Here is a 20,000-nt window from a genome sequence, read left to right on the forward strand (position 1 = left end):
TCCTTCAAGAAACATGTGTGTTTGATGATCTACTGACTCCTTCAAGAAACATCTGTGTTTGATGATCTACTGACTCCTTCAAGAAACATCTGTGTTTGATGATCTACTGACTCCTTCAAGAAACATCTGTGTTTGATTATCTACTGACTCCTTCAAGAAACATGTGTGTTTGATGATCTACTGACTCCTTTAAGAAACATCTGTGTTTGATGATCTACTGACTCCTTTAAGAAACATCTGTGTTTGATGATCTACTGACTCCTTCAAGAAACATGTGTGTTTGATGATCTACTGACTCCTTCAAGAAACATGTGTGTTTGATGATCTACTGACTCCTTCTAGAAACATCTGTGTTTGATGATCTACTGACTCCTTCAAGAAACATGTGTGTTTGATGATCTACTGACTCCTTCAAGAAACATCTGTGTTTGATGATCTACTGACTCCTTCAAGAAACATCTGTGTTTGATGATCTACTGACTCCTTCAAGAAACATCTGTGTTTGATGATCTACTGACTCCTTCAAGAATCATCTGTGTTTGATGATCTACTGACTCCTTCAAGAAACATGTGTGTTTGATGATCTACTGACTCCTTTAAGAAACATCTGTGTTTGATGATCTACTGACTCCTTCAAGAAACATGTGTGTTTGATGATCTACTGACTCCTTCAAGAAACATGTGTGTTTGATGATCTACTGACTCCTTCAAGAAACATGTGTGTTTGATGATCTACTGACTCCTTCAACAAACATGTGTGTTTGATGATCTACTGACTCCTTTAAGAAACATCTGTGTTTGATGATCTACTGACTCCTTCAAGAAACATGTGTGTTTGATGATCTACTGACTCCTTCAAGAAACATCTGTGTTTGATGATCTACTGACTCCTTTAAGAAACATCTGTGTTTGATGATCTACTGACTCCTTTAAGAAACATCTGTGTTTGATGATCTACTGACTCCTTCAAGAAACATGTGTGTTTGATGATCTACTGACTCCTTCAAGAAACATGTGTGTTTGATGATCTACTGACTCCTTTAAGAAACATCTGTGTTTGATGATCTACTGACTCCTTCAAGAAACATGTGTGTTTGATGATCTACTGACTCCTTCAAGAAACATGTGTGTTTGATGATCTACTGACTCCTTTAAGAAACATGTGTGTTTGATGATCTACTGACTCCTTCAAGAAACATCTGTGTTTGATGATCTACTGACTCCTTCAAGAAACATGTGTGTTTGATGATCTACTGACTCCTTTAAGAAACATGTGTGTTTGATGATCTACTGACTCCTTCAAGAAACATCTGTGTTTGATGATCTACTGACTCCTTCAAGAAACATGTGTGTTTGATGATCTACTGACTCCTTTAAGAAACATCTGTGTTTGATGATCTACTGACTCCTTCAAGAAACATCTGTGTTTGATGATCTACTGACTCCTTCAAGAAACATGTGTGTTTGATGATCTACTGACTCCTTTAAGAAACATCTGTGTTTGATGATCTACTGACTCCTTCAAGAAACATGTGTGTTTGATGATCTACTGACTCCTTCAAGAAACATGTGTGTTTGATGATCTACTGACTCCTTTAAGAAACATCTGTGTTTGATGATCTACTGACTCCTTCAAGAAACATGTGTGTTTGATGATCTACTGACTCCTTCAAGAAACATGTGTGTTTGATGATCTACTGACTCCTTTAAGAAACATCTGTGTTTGATGATCTACTGACTCCTTCAAGAAACATGTGTGTTTGATGATCTACTGACTCCTTCAAGAAACATGTGTGTTTGATGATCTACTGACTCCTTCAAGAAACATCTGTGTTTGATGATCTACTGACTCCTTCAAGAAACATGTGTGTTTGATGATCTACTGACTCCTTTAAGAAACATCTGTGTTTGATGATCTACTGACTCCTTCAAGAAACATGTGTGTTTGATGATCTACTGACTCCTTCAAGAAACATGTGTGTTTGATGATCTACTGACTCCTTCAAGAAACATCTGTGTTTGATGATCTACTGACTCCTTCAAGAAACATCTGTGTTTGATGATCTACTGACTCCTTAAAGAAACATCTGTGTTTGATGATCTACTGACTCCTTCAAGAAACATCTGTGTTTGATGATCTACTGACTCCTTCAAGAAACATGTGTGTTTGATGATCTACTGACTCCTTCAAGAAACATCTGTGTTTGATGATCTACTGACTCCTTCAAGAAACATCTGTGTTTGATGATCTACTGACTCCTTCAAGAAACATCTGTGTTTGATGATCTACTGACTCCTTCAAGAAACATGTGTGTTTGATGATCTACTGACTCCTTCAAGAAACATGTGTGTTTGATGATCTACTGACTCCTTTAAGAAACATCTGTGTTTGATGATCTACTGACTCCTTCAAGAAACATCTGTGTTTGATGATCTACTGACTCCTTCAAGAAACATCTGTGTTTGATGATCTACTGACTCCTTCAAGAAACATCTGAAGACGTTTTTGTGCTTTTCCCGGATTTTTCTGAGACTCCTGTGTTTATCTTATGTGTCTTCTTTTAAAGTATATATTTTAAATGTGTTTTGTTTTTGATTGTTAAAGCGCTTTGTGACCCTGGTCTAGAAATGCGCTCTAGAAATAACCATTACTTACTTTCTTACTTACTTACTTACATAAGACCCTTTAACCGTATTTATTAGATTTGATTAGATTAGATTACCTTTATTTATCCCTCTGGAGATCTCTTTCGTACACAGCAGACAATAGAAGGTACAGCAAGTTTCATAAAAGCAAGAACAAAGTGCCAATAAAAAAAACAACAAAGTGCAATAAGAAAATAAAATGCAAATATAAAGTGCAAAGATCAAACGAAATTGTATTTTATTGTATTGAGAAACAAGACGCCAACATACTTGAACTCCAGGTACAGGAAAAAGTTTTCTTCAAACTGGACACAACTTTATATCCTCTAGTTTAACTGGGATTGTTTTTGTCTTTTAACCCCCCAGGCTTTCCCATGATGCCTCCCTACTGCTCGCTGGGCTTCTGTGTAGATGGAGCTACACAACCACCCACTTCCATGCAAACTTCCCCATGGTAGATAGTATATAATAATAGACAGTGAATAATGTATTTTTGACAGCTAATATCAAGTTTTTCCTCTTTCTTTCAGTAAATGTTTTTTCATGAATTCAAAATGTACTTTTTTATAGATAATAATATCCGATTGACCTCTTTTAAAATAAATATAGTTATGTGTCATTTGTTGTTTTATTTTTTAAATAATGTAAGAAATGAAGAGGTTTATGAAAGGGATGATCTGTAATTTGTTAATTTTTGTTTTTATTACGAGGACGTTCAGTGGAATGATCTTGACTACGCAGACAGGCAACGAGTATTTACCCAGGACCCCTTGCGGTTTGGGGATCTACCCAAGATGGTGGCAGAGTTTCATGGGAAGGGGATGAAGTACATCCTTATCTTGGTGGGCTATATATAGATTTAAGCGTGTTTCAGCTCTGCATAGTTTTCCCGATCGTAAATAAACCACCAGTAGATGGCAGCGATGTTCTCGATGGCTGCCACAGGATCCTGGGATCAGCAGAGGACCCCCAGGTACCTACGCTCCTTTTGATGACGGAGTGAAACGAGACGTCTTCATCAAAGACGCTTCAGGATCCATTCTACGAGGAAAGGTAGGATCCTGCAGGTGGATCAAACGACGGCTTGTTATTCATGCACTTCCTGTCGCATCAGGTCTGGCCCGGACTCACCGCCTTCCCGGACTTCACCAACCCAGAAACCCAGAAGTGGTGGGAAGACTGCATAAGAGAGTTTCACTCCAAAGTTGTGTTCAGGGCTCGGTGAACGGATGTCTGACTTGGAGAACCCCCCCTACACACCCAGTAGCTGAGCTGCTGCTGATCCAGGGATCCACCTCCAGAGCTGCTGCTGATCCAGGGATCCACCTCCAGAGCTGCTGCTGATCCAGGGATCCACCTCCAGAGCTGCTGCTGATCCAGGGATCCACCTCCAGAGCTGTTGCTGATCCAGGGATCCACCTCCAGAGCTGCTGCTGATCCAGGATCTTCACCACGTCATCAGTTCTCTCCAGCACCTCCATGGACCCTCCTACACTCTCCTCTTTTCTCTCACTATATCCTCCCTCACTCCTCTCCTTATCCATCTGTCTACCCCCCCATCCTTCCTCCCAGCCGGTCAAAGCGGCAGGCCGTCAACAATGAGTCTGGTTCCGCTCCAGGTTTCTGCTTCTAAAAGGAAGTTTTTCCTCTCCATTGCTCACTGTACAGTGTTTTGTTTCTTGCTCTTTGTTGAATTGCTGGATCTATTTTTCCTTAATCAACTGTAGTCTTATTTCAACTGTATAGTGTCTTGAGATAACTTTGTTATGATAAGACACTTGAAATAAAATTGAATTGAGTTGAATTGAATTAAGATAAGATACTCGAGTCATCACAGAAGCAAGTTGACAGTAGAAAAAGATCAAACATCTGAGATTAAATAACAATAAAAACAAAAGAATGATGATTATATCATAAAATATAAATAATTGATGTATTATTATATGATTTTTCGTGTTTTTGATGGTCTGTAACATAGTTATCTGACTTGTGTGAGCGACACTTAAATCATTATGACCATCAGGTCAATCAAGGTAAGGTAAGGTAAGGTAAGGTAAGGTAAGGTAAGGTAAGGTCAATCAAGGTAAGGTAAGGTAAGGTAAGGTAAGGTAAGGTAAGGTCAATCAAGGTAAGGTAAGGTAAGGTAAGGTAAGGTAAGGTAAGGTCAATCAAGGTAAGGTAAGGTAAGGTAAGGTAAGGTAAGGTAAGGTAAGGTCAATCAAGGTAAGGTAAGGTAAGGTAAGGTAAGGTCAATCAAGGTAAGGTAAGGTAAGGTAAGGTAAGGTAAGGTCAATCAAGGTAAGGTAAGGTAAGGTAAGGTAAGGTAAAACTTTATTGATTAAATTAAATTGTTTTTTCAGTAGCCAGCAATTTTTCATAAGCAATAAAAAATGATTGGTCTAGAAAAGCGCTTTATAAATAGAGATTATTATATTATATTATTATACATAAAAAATAAAATAAGAAGAAGAACAAAAGAGAAAGAACAAGACGACACAATCGAAGTCTAAAGATAAAGATAAAGAACAAGATCAAAGAGAAATAAAGAGAAAGAACAAGACGACACAATCTAAGTCTAAAGATAAAGATAAAGAACAAGATCAAAGAGAAATAAAGAGAAAGAACAAGACGACACAATCTAAGTCTAAAGATAAAGATAAAGAACACGATCAAAGAGAAATAAAGAGAAAGAACAAGACGACACAATCTAAGTCTAAAGATAAAGATAAAGAACACGATCAAAGAGAAATAAAGAGAAAGAACAAGACGACACAATCTAAGTCTAAAGATAAAGATAAAGAACAAGATCAAAGAGAAATAAAGAGAAAGAACAAGACGACACAATCTAAGTCTAAAGATAAAGATAAAGAACAAGATCAAAGAGAAATAAAGAGAAAGAACAAGACGACACAATCTAAGTCTAAAGATAAAGATAAAGAACAAGATCAAAGAGAAATAAAGAGAAAGAACAAGACGACACAATCTAAGTCTAAAGATAAAGATAAAGAACAAGATCAAAGAGAAATAAAGAGAAAGAACAAGACGACACAATCTAAGTCTAAAGATAAAGATAAAGAACAAGATCAAAGAGAAATAAAGAGAAAGAACAAGACGACACAATCTAAGTCTAAAGATAAAGAACAAGATCAAAGAGAAATAAAGAGAAAGAACAAGATGACACAATCTAAGTCTAAAGATAAAGATAAAGAACAAGATCAAAGAGAAATAAAGAGAAAGAACAAGATGACACAATCTAAGTCTAAAGATAAAGATAAAGAACAAGATCAAAGAGAAATAAAGAGAAAGAACAAGACGACACAATCTAAGTCTAAAGATGAAGATAAAGAACAAGATCAAAGAGAAATAAAGAGAAAGAACAAGACGACACAATCTAAGTCTAAAGATGAAGATAAAGAACAAGATCAAAGAGAAATAAAGAGAAAGAACAAGACGACACAATCTAAGTCTAAAGATAAAGATAAAGAACACGATCAAAGAGAAATAAAGAGAAAGAACAAGACGACACAATCTAAGTCTAAAGACAAAGATAAAGAACAAGATCAAAGAGAAATAAAGAGAAAGAACAAGACGACACAATCTAAGTCTAAAGACAAAGATAAAGAACAAGATCAAAGAGAAATAAAGAGAAAGAACAAGACGACACAATCTAAGTCTAAAGACAAAGATAAAGAACAAGATCAAAGAGAAATAAAGAGAAAGAACAAGACGACACAATCTAAGTCTAAAGATAAAGATAAAGAACAAGATCAAAGAGAAATAAAGAGAAAGAACAAGACGACACAATCTAAGTCTAAAGATAAAGATAAAGAACAAGATCAAAGAGAAATAAAGAGAAAGAACAAGACGACACAATCTAAGTCTAAAGATAAAGATAAAGAACAAGATCAAAGAGAAATAAAGAGAAAGAACAAGACGACACAATCTAAGTCTAAAGATAAAGATAAAGAACAAGATCAAAGAGAAATAAAGAGAAAGAACAAGACGACACAATCTAAGTCTAAAGATAAAGATAAAGAACAAGATCAAAGAGAAATAAAGAGAAAGAACAAGACGACACAATCTAAGTCTAAAGATAAAGATAAAGAACAAGATCAAAGAGAAATAAAGAGAAAGAACAAGACGACACAATCTAAGTCTAAAGATAAAGATAAAGAACAAGATCAAAGAGAAATAAAGAGAAAGAACAAGACGACACAATCTAAGTCTAAAGATAAAGATAAAGAACAAGATCAAAGAGAAATAAAGAGAAAGAACAAGATGACACAATCTAAGTCTAAAGATAAAGATAAAGAACAAGATCAAAGAGAAACAACAAAGACAAAGATACAAAGACTAACATAGAACATCATGATACTTTCACTTCTGCCCCCGAACTCAGAATTGAACAATTTAATAGCCAGAGGAATGAATGAGTCCCTGAGTCTATTAGTGTTGCATCATGGGAGGAGCATTCGTGCTTCATCTGCTTCTCTGCTCACTGATGACAGTGTTCAGAGGATGATGATCATGATGGACAGTAGTTTGTTCAATGATCTCAGCAACTGTCACCAGTGAGTCCAGCTTCAACCACAGAGCCAGACCTCCTGATCAACCTGTTGACCTGTTGACCTGTTGACCTGTTGACCTGTTGACCTGTTGACCACCTCTTGGACACATTTCCACCCCAACACACCACAGCATAGAACACTGACCACCACAGACTGGTAGAACATGCAGAGGAGCTTCTTGCAGATGTTAATGATGGAAGCCTCCTCGGAAAGTACTTCTACTCTGAACCTTCTTATATACATGGTCTGTGTTGCAGGTCTGTTTACTGTCCAGACACACATGAGGTACTTATAGTTGAGAACTATCTCCACCTCGTCGCCTCTGATGGACACTGTTTGTCCTGAACCTCCTGAAGTCCAAGACCAGCTCCTTGGTCTTTGAGGTGTTCAAGAGGTTCCTCTCACTCCAGTCCAAAGTCACGGATCAGACTCTGTACTCGTCTTCACTGTTGTCCCTGATGCATCCAACAATGATGCATCCAACAATGATGCATCCAACAATGATGCATCCAACAATGATTCATCCAACAATGATTCATCCAACAATGATGCATCCAACAATAATTCATCCAACAATGATGCATCCAACAATGTTTCATCCAACAATGATTCATCCAACAATGATTCATCCAACAATGATTCATCCAACAATGATTCATCCAACAATGATGCATCCAACAATGATTCATCCAACAATGATTCATCCAACAATGATTCATCCAACAATGATGCATCCAACAATGATTCATCCAACAATGATGCATCCAACAATGATGCATCCAACAATGATGCATCCAACAATGATTCATCCAACAATGATTCATCCAACAATGATGCATCCAACAATGATTCATCCAACAATGATTCATCCAACAATGATTCATCCAACAATGATTCATCCAACAATGATTCATCCAACAATGATTCATCCAACAATGATTCATCCAACAATGATGCATCCAACAATGATGCATCCAACAATGATTCATCCAACAATGATTCATCCAACAATGATGCATCCAACAATGATTCATCCAACAATGATTCATCCAACAATGATTCATCCAACAATGATTCATCCAACAATGATTCATCCAACAATGATTCATCCAACAATGATTCATCCAACAATGATGCATCCAACAATGATGCATCCAACAATGATTCATCCAACAATGATTCATCCAACAATGATGCATCCAACAATGATTCATCCAACAATGATTCATCCAACAATGATTCATCCAACAATGATTCATCCAACAATGATTCATCCAACAATGATTCATCCAACAATGATTCATCCAACAATGATGCATCCAGCAATGATTCATCCAACAATGATGCATCCAACAATGATTCATCCAACAATGATGCATCCAACAATGATGCATCCAACAATGATGCATCCAACAATGATTCATCCAACAATGATTCATCCAACAATGATGCATCCAACAATGATTCATCCAACAATGATTCATCCAACAATGATTCATCCAACAATGATTCATCCAACAATGATTCATCCAACAATGATTCATCCAACAATGATGCATCCAACAATGATGCATCCAACAATGATTCATCCAACAATGATTCATCCAACAATGATGCATCCAACAATGATTCATCCAACAATGATTCATCCAACAATGATTCATCCAACAATGATTCATCCAACAATGATTCATCCAACAATGATTCATCCAACAATGATGCATCCAACAATGATGCATCCAACAATGATTCATCCAACAATGATTCATCCAACAATGATGCATCCAACAATGATTCATCCAACAATGATTCATCCAACAATGATTCATCCAACAATGATTCATCCAACAATGATTCATCCAACAATGATTCATCCAACAATGATGCATCCAACAATGATTCATCCAACAATGATTCATCCAACAATGATTCATCCAACAATGATGCATCCAACAATGATTCATCCAACAATGATTCATCCAACAATGATGCATCCAACAATGATTCATCCAACAATGATTCATCCAACAATGATGCATCCAACAATGATTCATCCAACAATGATTCATCCAACAATGATTCATCCAACAATGATTCATCCAACAATGATTCATCCAACAATGATTCATCCAACAATGATGCATCCAACAATGATGCATCCAACAATGATTCATCCAACAATGATTCATCCAACAATGATGCATCCAACAATGATTCATCCAACAATGATTCATCCAACAATGATTCATCCAACAATGATGCATCCAACAATGATTCATCCAACAATGATTCATCCAACAATGATTCATCCAACAATGATTCATCCAACAATGATTCATCCAACAATGATTCATCCAACAATGATGCATCCAACAATGATGCATCCAACAATGATTCATCCAACAATGATTCATCCAACAATGATGCATCCAACAATGATTCATCCAACAATGATTCATCCAACAATGATTCATCCAACAATGATTCATCCAACAATGATTCATCCAACAATGATGCATCCAACAATGATTCATCCAACAATGATTCATCCAACAATGATTCATCCAACAATGATGCATCCAACAATGATTCATCCAACAATGATTCATCCAACAATGATGCATCCAACAATGATTCATCCAACAATGATTCATCCAACAATGATGCATCCAACAATGATTCATCCAACAATGATTCATCCAACAATGATTCATCCAACAATGATTCATCCAACAATGATTCATCCAACAATGATTCATCCAACAATGATGCATCCAACAATGATGCATCCAACAATGATTCATCCAACAATGATTCATCCAACAATGATGCATCCAACAATGATTCATCCAACAATGATTCATCCAACAATGATGCATCCAACAATGATGCATCCAACAATGATTCATCCAACAATGATTCATCCAACAATGATTCATCCAACAATGATTCATCCAACAATGATTCATCCAACAATGATTCATTCAACAATGATTCATTCAACAATGATTCATCCAACAATGATTCATCCAACAATGATTCATCCAACAATGATTCATTCAACAATGATTCATCCAACAATGATTCATTCAACAATGATTCATCCAACAATGATGCATCCAACAATGATGCATCCAACAATGATTCATCCAACAATGATGCATCCAACAATGATTCATCCAACAATGATTCATTCAACAATGATTCATCCAACAATGATGCATCCAACAATGATGCATCCAACAATGATGCATCCAACAATGATGCATCCAACAATGATGCATCCAACAATGATTCATCCAACAATGATGCATCCAACAATGATTCATTCAACAATGATTCATCCAACAATGATGCATCCAACAATGATGCATCCAACAATGATGCATCCAACAATGATGCATCCAACAATGATGCATCCAACAATGATGCATCCAACAATGATTCATCCAACAATGATGCATCCAACAATGATTCATTCAACAATGATTCATCCAACAATGATTCATCCAACAATGATGCATCCAACAATGATTCATCCAACAATGATGCATCCAACAATGATTCATTCAACAATGATTCATCCAACAATGATTCATCCAACAATGATTCATCCAACAATGATTCATCCAACAATGATGCATCCAACAATGATTCATTCAACAATGATTCATCCAACAATGATTCATCCTACAATGATTCATCCTACAATGATGCATCCAACAATGATTCATCCAACAATGATGCATCCAACAATGATTCATCCAACAATGATGCATCCAACAATGATTCATCCAACAATGATTCATCCAACAATGATTCATCCAACAATGATTCATCCAACAATGATGCATCCAACAATGATTCATTCAACAATGATTCATCCAACAATGATTCATCCAACAATGATTCATCCTACAATGATTCATCCAACAATGATGCATCCAACAATGATGCATCCAACAATGATGCATCCAACAATGATTCATCCAACAATGATGCATCCAACAATGATGCATCCAACAATGATGCATCCAACAATGATGCATCCAACAATGATTCATCCAACAATGATGCATCCAACAATGATTCATTCAACAATGATTCATCCAACAATGATTCATCCAACAATGATGCATCCAACAATGATTCATCCAACAATGATGCATCCAACAATGATTCATTCAACAATGATTCATCCAACAATGATTCATCCAACAATGATTCATCCAACAATGATTCATCCAACAATGATGCATCCAACAATGATTCATTCAACAATGATTCATCCAACAATGATTCATCCTACAATGATTCATCCTACAATGATTCATCCAACAATGATTCATCCTACAATGATTCATCCAACAATGATGCATCCAACAATGATGCATCCAACAATGATTCATTCAACAATGATTCATCCAACAATGATTCATCCAACAATGATTCATCCTACAATGATTCATCCAACAATGATTCATCCTACAATGATTCATCCAACAATGATGCATCCAACAATGATTCATCCAACAATGATGCATCATCCAACAATGATTCATCCAACAATGATTCATCCAACAATGATTCATCCAACAATGATTCATCCAACAATGATTCATCCAACAATGATTCATCCAACAATGATTCATCCAACAATGATTCATCCAACAATGATGCATCATCCAACAATGATTCATCCAACAATGATTCATCCAACAATGATTCATCCAACAATGATTCATCCAACAATGATTCATCCAACAATGATGCATCATCCAACAATGATGCATCCAACAATGATTCATCCAACAATGATGCATCATCCAACAATGATTCATCCAACAATGATTCATCCAACAATGATTCATCCAACAATGATGCATCCAACAATGATTCATCCAACAATGATTCATCCAACAATGATTCATCCAACAATGATGCATCATCCAACAATGATGCATCCAACAATGATGCATCCAACAATGATTCATCCAACAATGATGCATCCAACAATGATGCATCCAACAATAATTCATCCAACAATGATTCATCCAACAATGATTCATCCAACAATGATTCATCCAACAATGATTCATCCAACAATGATGCATCCAACAATGATGCATCCAACAATGATTCATCCAACAATGATTCATCCAACAATGATTCATCCAACAATGATGCATCCAACAATGATGCATCCAACAATGATGCATCCAACAATGATGCATCCAACAATGATGCATCCAACAATGATTCATCCAACAATGATTCATCCAACAATGATTCATCCAACAATGATGCATCCAACAATGATTCATCCAACAATGATTCATCCAACAATGATTCATCCAACAATGATGCATCCAACAATGATTCATCCAACAATGATGCATCCAACAATGATTCATCCAACAATGATTCATCCAACAATGATGCATCCAACAATGATTCATCCAACAATGATGCATCCAACAATGATGCATCCAACAATGATGCATCCAACAATGATGCATCCAACAATGATGCATCCAACAATGATTCATCCAACAATGATGCATCCAACAATGATGCATCCAACAATGATTCATCCAACAATGATTCATCCAACAATGATTCATCCAACAATGATGCATCCAACAATGATTCATCCAACAATGATTCATCCAACAATGATTCATCCAACAATGATTCATCCAACAATGATGCATCCAACAATGATTCATCCAACAATGATTCATCCAACAATGATTCATCCAACAATGATTCATCCAACAATGATTCATCCAACAATGATGCATCCAACAATGATTCATCCAACAATGATGCATCCAACAATGATGCATCCAACAATGATTCATCCAACAATGATTCATCCAACAATGATTCATCCAACAATGATTCATCCAACAATGATTCATCCAACAATGATTCATCCAACAATGATGCATCCAACAATGATGCATCCAACAATGATTCATCCAACAATGATTCATCCAACAATGATTCATCCAACAATGATTCATCCAACAATGATTCATCCAACAATGATGCATCCAACAATGATGCATCCAACAATGATTCATCCAACAATGATTCATCCAACAATGATGCATCCAACAATGATTCATCCAACAATGATTCATCCAACAATGATTCATCCAAAAATGATGCATCCAACAATGATTCATCCAACAATGATTCATCCAACAATGATTCATCCAACAATGATTCATCCAACAATGATGCATCCAACAATGATTCATCCAACAATGATTCATCCAACAATGATTCATCCAACAATGATGCATCCAACAATGATTCATCCAACAATGATTGATGTCTGGACTGGTTAGAACTGGTGGAGTCTGGACTGGTTAGAACTGGTGGAGTCTGGACTGGTTAGATCTGGTGGAGTCTGGACTGGTTAGAACTGGTGGAGTCTGGACTGGTTAGATCTGGTGGAGTCTGGACTGGTTAGAACTGGTGGAGTCTGGACTGGTTAGAACTGGTGGAGTCTGGACTGGTTAGATCTGGTGGAGTCTGGACTGGTTAGATCTGGTGGAGTCTGGACTGGTTAGATCTGGTGGAGTCTGGACTGGTTAGATCTGGTGGAGTCTGGACTGGTTAGATCTGGTGGAGTCTGGACTGGTTATAACTGGTGGAGTCTGGACTGGTTAGATCTCGTGGAGTCTGGACTGGTTATAACTGGTGGAGTCTGGACTGGTTAGATCTGGTGGAGTCTGGACTGGTTAGATCTGGTGGAGTCTGGACTGGTTAGATCTGGTGGAGTCTGGACTGGTTAGATCTCGTGGAGTCTGGACTGGTTAGATCTGGTGGAGTCTGGACTGGTTAGATCTGGTGGAGTCTGGACTGGTTAGATCTGGTGGAGTCTGGACTGGTTATAACTGGTGGAGTCTGGACTGGTTAGATCTCGTGGAGTCTGGACTGGTTATAACTGGTGGAGTCTGGACTGGTTAGATCTGGTGGAGTCTGGACTGGTTAGATCTGGTGGAGTCTGGACTGGTTAGATCTGGTGGAGTCTGGACTGGTTAGATCTCGTGGAGTCTGGACTGGTTAGATCTGGTGGAGTCTGGACTGGTTAGATCTGGTGGAGTCTGGACTGGTTAGATCTCGTGGAGTCTGGACTGTGCCCCGGCGAGCCCGGCCAGGACGTGCAGGGCGTCCGGGGTGAGGTAGTAGCAGATGTCGGGGTGGTCCATGCTGTTGAAGTTGCTCTGCGGAGACATGCTGTAGGTGCCGAAGTTGTTGAAGGTGAGCCACTCGCCCACGTCCAGCAGGGGCAGCATCAGGTCGTCCGCCATCATGTCTTTGCCGTCACAGGTGGGACCCCAGAGCAGGGAGGGGTACCTGGGCTCGGTGACCGCGACGACCTTGGAGGGTCGCGGAAGAAGGTTACGGTGAGGTCGGGACCAGAACATGAACGTAGCAGAACATGAGTCGACCTACTCTGTGAAGCCGCGGGGCCACGATCAGGTACCCGGGATGATTGAACACCATACAGAAGGAGCCGTAGATCCCATCGTTGACGTAGTAGATCATCTTCTTCGTCTCTGCAGCTTCATCTGACGTCAAGAGAAGCTGTCACTGTTAGCTTGATGTGAGCTTGTTGTTAGCTTGTTGTTAGCTTGATGTTAGCTTGATGTTAGCTTGTTGTTAGCTTGATGTGAGCTTGTTGTTAGCTTGATGTTAGCTTGATGTTAGCTTGATGTTAGCTTGTTGTTAGCTTGATGTTAGCTTGTTGTTAGCTTGTTGTTAGCTTGATGTTAGCTTGTTGTTAGCTTGATGTTAGCTTGTTGTTAGCTTGATGTTAGCTTGTTGTTAGCTTGATGTTAGCTTGATGTTAGCTTGATGTTAGCTTGATGTTAGCTTGTTGTTAGCTTGATGTGAGCTTGTTGTTAGCTTGTTGTTAGCTTGTTGTAAGCTTGATGTTAGCTTGATGTTAGCTTGATGTTAGCTTGATGTTAGCTTGTTGTTAGCTTGGTGTGAGCTTGTTGTTAGCTTGTTGTTAGCTTGATGTTAGCTTGTTGTTAGCTTGATGTTAGCTTGATGTTAGTTTGTTGTTAGTTTGTCGTTAGCTTGTCGTTATCTTGTCGTGAGTTTGCTGTTAGCTTGTTGTTAGCTTGTTGTTAGCTTGTTGTGAACTGAATGACGTGAACTGTGACCTCTGTGCACGAGCAGCTTTTCCTTCAGTTCAACTTTTATTCATCACATTCAAACACGGAAGTCCCTCAAAAACACACTTTTCTCAACACAGCGGCGAAGGAAAGTGTAGCATATCAAAAGTCTTTTTTTTTTAAGGAAACACATTTTATTAAATGTTATTGAAAATATATATTAGATTAAATTACATTTATTCATACATTTCTGGTGGAGTCTGGACTGGTTAGAACTGGTGGAGTCTGGACTGGTTAGATCTGGTGGAGTCTGGACTGGTTAGATCTGGTGGAGTCTGGACTGGTTAGATCTGGTGGAGTCTGGACTGGTTAGATCTCGTGGAGTCTGGACTGGTTATAACTGGTGGAGTCTGGACTGGTTAGATCTGGTGGAGTCTGGACTGGTTAGATCTGGTGGAGTCTGGACTGGTTAGATCTGGTGGAGTCTGGACTGGTTAGAACTGGTGGAGTCTGGACTGGTTAGATCTGGTGGAGTCTGGACTGGTTAGAACTGGTGGAGTCTGGACTGGTTAGAACTGGTGGAGTCTGGACTGGTTAGAACTGGTGGAGTCTGGACTGGTTAGAACTGGTGGAGTCTGGACTGGTTAGATCTGGTGGAGTCTGGACTGGTTAGAACTGGTGGAGTCTGGACTGGTTAGATCTGGTGGAGTCTGGACTGGTTAGAACTGGTGGAGTCTGGACTGGTTAGATCTGGTGGAGTCTGGACTGGTTAGAACTGGTGGAGTCTGGACTGGTTAGATCTGGTGGAGTCTGGACTGGTTAGAACTGGTGGAGTCTGGACTGGTTAGAACTGGTGGAGTCTGGACTGGTTAGATCTGGTGGAGTCTGGACTGGTTAGAACTGGTGGAGTCTGGACTGGTTAGATCTGGTGGAGTCTGGACTGGTTAGAACTGGTGGAGTCTGGACTGGTTAGATCTGGTGGAGTCTGGACTGGTTAGATCTGGTGGAGTCTGGACTGGTTAGATCTAGTGGAGTCTGGACTGGTTAGATCTGGTGGAGTCTGGACTGGTTAGATCTGGTGGAGTCTGGACTGGTTAGATCTGGTGGAGTCTGGACTGGTTAGATCTGGTGGAGTCTGGACTGGTTAGATCTGGTGGAGTCTGGACTGGTTAGAACTGGTGGAGTCTGGACTGGTTAGATCTGGTGGAGTCTGGACTGGTTAGAACTGGTGGAGTCTGGACTGGTTAGATCTGGTGGAGTCTGGACTGGTTAGATCTGGTGGAGTCTGGACTGGTTAGATCTGGTGGAGTCTGGACTGGTTAGATCTGGTGGAGTCTGGACTGGTTAGATCTGGTGGAGTCTGGACTGGTTAGATCTGGTGGAGTCTGGACTGGTTAGATCTGGTGGAGTCTGGACTGGTTAGATCTGGTGGAGTCTGGACTGGTTAGAACTGGTGGAGTCTGGACTGGTTAGATCTGGTGGAGTCTGGACTGGTTAGAACTGGTGGAGTCTGGACTGGTTAGAACTGGTGGAGTCTGGACTGGTTAGATCTGGTGGAGTCTGGACTGGTTAGAACTGGTGGAGTCTGGACTGGTTAGATCTGGTGGAGTCTGGACTGGTTAGAACTGGTGGAGTCTGGACTGGTTAGATCTGGTGGAGTCTGGACTGGTTAGAACTGGTGGAGTCTGGACTGGTTAGATCTGGTGGAGTCTGGACTGGTTAGATCTGGTGGAGTCTGGACTGGTTAGATCTGGTGGAGTCTGGACTGGTTAGAACTGGTGGAGTCTGGACTGGTTAGATCTCGTGGAGTCTGGACTGGTTAGAACTGGTGGAGTCTGGACTGGTTTGATCTGGTGGAGTCTGGACTGGTTAGATCTCGTGGAGTCTGGACTGTGCCCCGGCGAGCCCGGCCAGGACGTGCAGGGCGTCCGGGGTGAGGTAGTAGCAGATGTCGGGGTGGTCCATGCTGTTGAAGTTGCTCTGCGGAGACATGCTGTAGGTGCCGAAGTTGTTGAAGGTGAGCCACTCGCCCACGTCCAGCAGGGGCAGCATCAGGTCGTCCGCCATCATGTCTTTGCCGTCACAGGTGGGACCCCAGAGCAGGGAGGGGTACCTGGGCTCGGTGACCGCGACGACCTTGGAGGGTCGCGGAAGAAGGTTACGGTGAGGTCGGGACCAGAACATGAACGTAGCAGAACATGAGTCGACCTACTCTGTGAAGCCGCGGGGCCACGATCAGGTACCCGGGATGATTGAACACCATACAGAAGGAGCCGTAGATCCCATCGTTGACGTAGTAGATCATCTTCTTCGTCTCTGCAGCTTCATCTGACGTCAAGAGAAGCTGTCACTGTTAGCTTGATGTGAGCTTGTTGTTAGCTTGTTGTTAGCTTGATGTTAGCTTGATGTTAGCTTGATGTTAGCTTGTTGTTAGCTTGATGTTAGCTTGTTGTTAGCTTGATGTGAGCTTGATGTTAGCTTGATGTTAGCTTGTTGTTAGCTTGATGTTAGCTTGTTGTTAGCTTGATGTTAGCTTGATGTTAGCTTGTTGTTAGCTTGGTGTGAGCTTGTTGTTAGCTTGTTGTTAGCTTGATGTTAGCTTGTTGTTAGCTTGATGTTAGCTTGATGTTAGCTTGTTGTTAGCTTGATGTTAGCTTGATGTTAGCTTGATGTTAGCTTGATGTTAGCTTGTTGTTAGCTTGATGTTAGCTTGATGTTAGCTTGTTGTTAGCTTGATGTTAGCTTGATGTTAGCTTGATGTTAGCTTGTTGTTAGCTTGATGTTAGCTTGATGTTAGCTTGTTGTTAGCTTGATGTTAGCTTGTTGTTAGCTGGTTGTTAGCTTCTTGTTAGCTTGTTGTGAACTTGATGTTAGCTTGTTGTTAGCTTGATGTTGCTTGTTGTTAGTTTGTTGTGAACTTGATGTTAGCTTGATGTTAGCTTGTTGTTAGCTTGATGTTAGCTTGATGTTAGCTTGATGTTAGCTTGATGTTAGCTTGTTGTTAGCTTGTTGTTAGCTTGTTGTTAGTTTGTTGTTAGTTTGTCGTTAGCTTGTCGTTATCTTGTCGTGAGTTTGCTGTTAGCTTGTTGTTAGCTTGTTGTTAGCTTGTTGTGAACTGAATGACGTGAACTGTGACCTCTGTGCACGAGCAGCTTTTCCTTCAGTTCAACTTTTATTCATCACATTCAAACACGGAAGTCCCTCAAAAACACACTTTTCTCAACACAGCGGCGAAGGAAAGTGTAGCATATCAAAAGTCTTTTTTTTTTAAGGAAACACATTTTATTAAATGTTATTGAAAATATATATTAGATTAAATTACATTTATTCATACATTTCTGGTGGAGTCTGGACTGGTTAGATCTGGTGGAGTCTGGACTGGTTAGATCTGGTGGAGTCTGGACTGGTTAGATCTGGTGGAGTCTGGACTGGTTAGATCTGGTGGAGTCTGGACTGGTTAGAACTGGTGGAGTCTGGACTGGTTAGAACTGGTGGAGTCTGGACTGGTTAGATCTGGTGGAGTCTGGACTGGTTAGAACTGGTGGAGTCTGGACTGGTTAGATCTGGTGGAGTCTGGACTGGTTAGAACTGGTGGAGTCTGGACTGGTTAGATCTGGTGGAGTCTGGACTGGTTAGATCTGGTGGAGTCTGGACTGGTTAGATCTGGTGGAGTCTGGACTGGTTAGAACTGGTGGAGTCTGGACTGGTTAGATCTCGTGGAGTCTGGACTGGTTAGAACTGGTGGAGTCTGGACTGGTTTGATCTGGTGGAGTCTGGACTGGTTAGATCTCGTGGAGTCTGGACTGTGCCCCGGCGAGCCCGGCCAGGACGTGCAGGGCGTCCGGGGTGAGGTAGTAGCAGATGTCGGGGTGGTCCATGCTGTTGAAGTTGCTCTGCGGAGACATGCTGTAGGTGCCGAAGTTGTTGAAGGTGAGCCACTCGCCCACGTCCAGCAGGGGCAGCATCAGGTCGTCCGCCATCATGTCTTTGCCGTCACAGGTGGGACCCCAGAGCAGGGAGGGGTACCTGGGCTCGGTGACCGCGACGACCTTGGAGGGTCGCGGAAGAAGGTTACGGTGAGGTCGGGACCAGAACATGAACGTAGCAGAACATGAGTCGACCTACTCTGTGAAGCCGCGGGGCCACGATCAGGTACCCGGGATGATTGAACACCATACAGAAGGAGCCGTAGATCCCATCGTTGACGTAGTAGATCATCTTCTTCGTCTCTGCAGCTTCATCTGACGTCAAGAGAAGCTGTCACTGTTAGCTTGATGTGAGCTTGTTGTTAGCTTGTTGTTAGCTTGATGTTAGCTTGATGTTAGCTTGTTGTTAGCTTGATGTTAGCTTGATGTTAGCTTGTTGTTAGCTTGATGTGAGCTTGTTGTTAGCTTGATGTTAGCTTGATGTTAGCTTGATGTTAGCTTGTTGTTAGCTTGATGTTAGCTTGATGTTAGCTTGTTGTTAGCTTGATGTTAGCTTGTTGTTAGCTTGATGTTAGCTTGTTGTTAGCTTGATGTGAGCTTGTTGTTAGCTTGATGTTAGCTTGATGTTAGCTTGATGTTAGCTTGATGTTAGCTTGTTGTTAGCTTGATGTTAGCTTGTTGTTAGCTTGATGTTAGCTTGATGTGAGCTTGATGTTAGC

General features: G+C 40.1%; 2 protein-coding genes across 2 annotated transcripts in view; both read right to left on the reverse strand.

Annotated features, from left to right (window-relative positions):
- Positions 1 to 14,344: 14,344 nt before the first annotated feature.
- Positions 14,345 to 14,781, reverse strand: LOC148064334 (antizyme inhibitor 2-like). Its single transcript, XM_087809628.1, has 2 exons — positions 14,688 to 14,781; positions 14,345 to 14,611 (listed from the first exon to the last, which is right to left on the reverse strand). Exons 1-2 carry the CDS (start codon positions 14,778 to 14,780, stop codon positions 14,345 to 14,347), a joined length of 360 nt encoding a protein of 119 aa, XP_087665754.1. The 5' UTR covers position 14,781.
- Positions 14,782 to 17,224: 2,443 nt separating this feature from the next.
- LOC148064335 (ornithine decarboxylase-like) overlaps positions 17,225 to 20,000 on the reverse strand; it is an 8,010-nt gene continuing 5,234 nt past the window's right edge. The window contains exons 8-11 of the mRNA XM_087809629.1: positions 19,481 to 19,596; positions 19,165 to 19,404; positions 17,568 to 17,699; positions 17,225 to 17,491 (exon numbers count right to left, since the gene is read on the reverse strand). Of these exons, the coding sequence (XP_087665755.1) occupies positions 17,225 to 17,491; positions 17,568 to 17,699; positions 19,165 to 19,404; positions 19,481 to 19,596 (755 nt within the window). The remainder of the gene's footprint in view (positions 17,492 to 17,567; positions 17,700 to 19,164; positions 19,405 to 19,480; positions 19,597 to 20,000) is intronic.

The sequence above is a fragment of the Callionymus lyra genome, chromosome 15 (genome assembly GCF_982586985.1).
Source record: "Callionymus lyra chromosome 15, fCalLyr1.hap1.1, whole genome shotgun sequence".
NCBI classification, from domain to species: domain Eukaryota; kingdom Metazoa; phylum Chordata; class Actinopteri; order Syngnathiformes; family Callionymidae; genus Callionymus; species Callionymus lyra.

Coding starts and splice junctions, on each gene's coding strand:
- LOC148064334 (XM_087809628.1), bottom strand. CDS start 14,780: ATGATCTACTACGTCAACGATGGGATCTACGGCTCCTTCTGTATGGTG. Junction 14,612..14,687: donor TGGCCCCGCGGCTTCACAGA/GTAGGTCGACTC, acceptor CGACCCTCCAAG/GTCGTCGCGGTCACCGAGCC.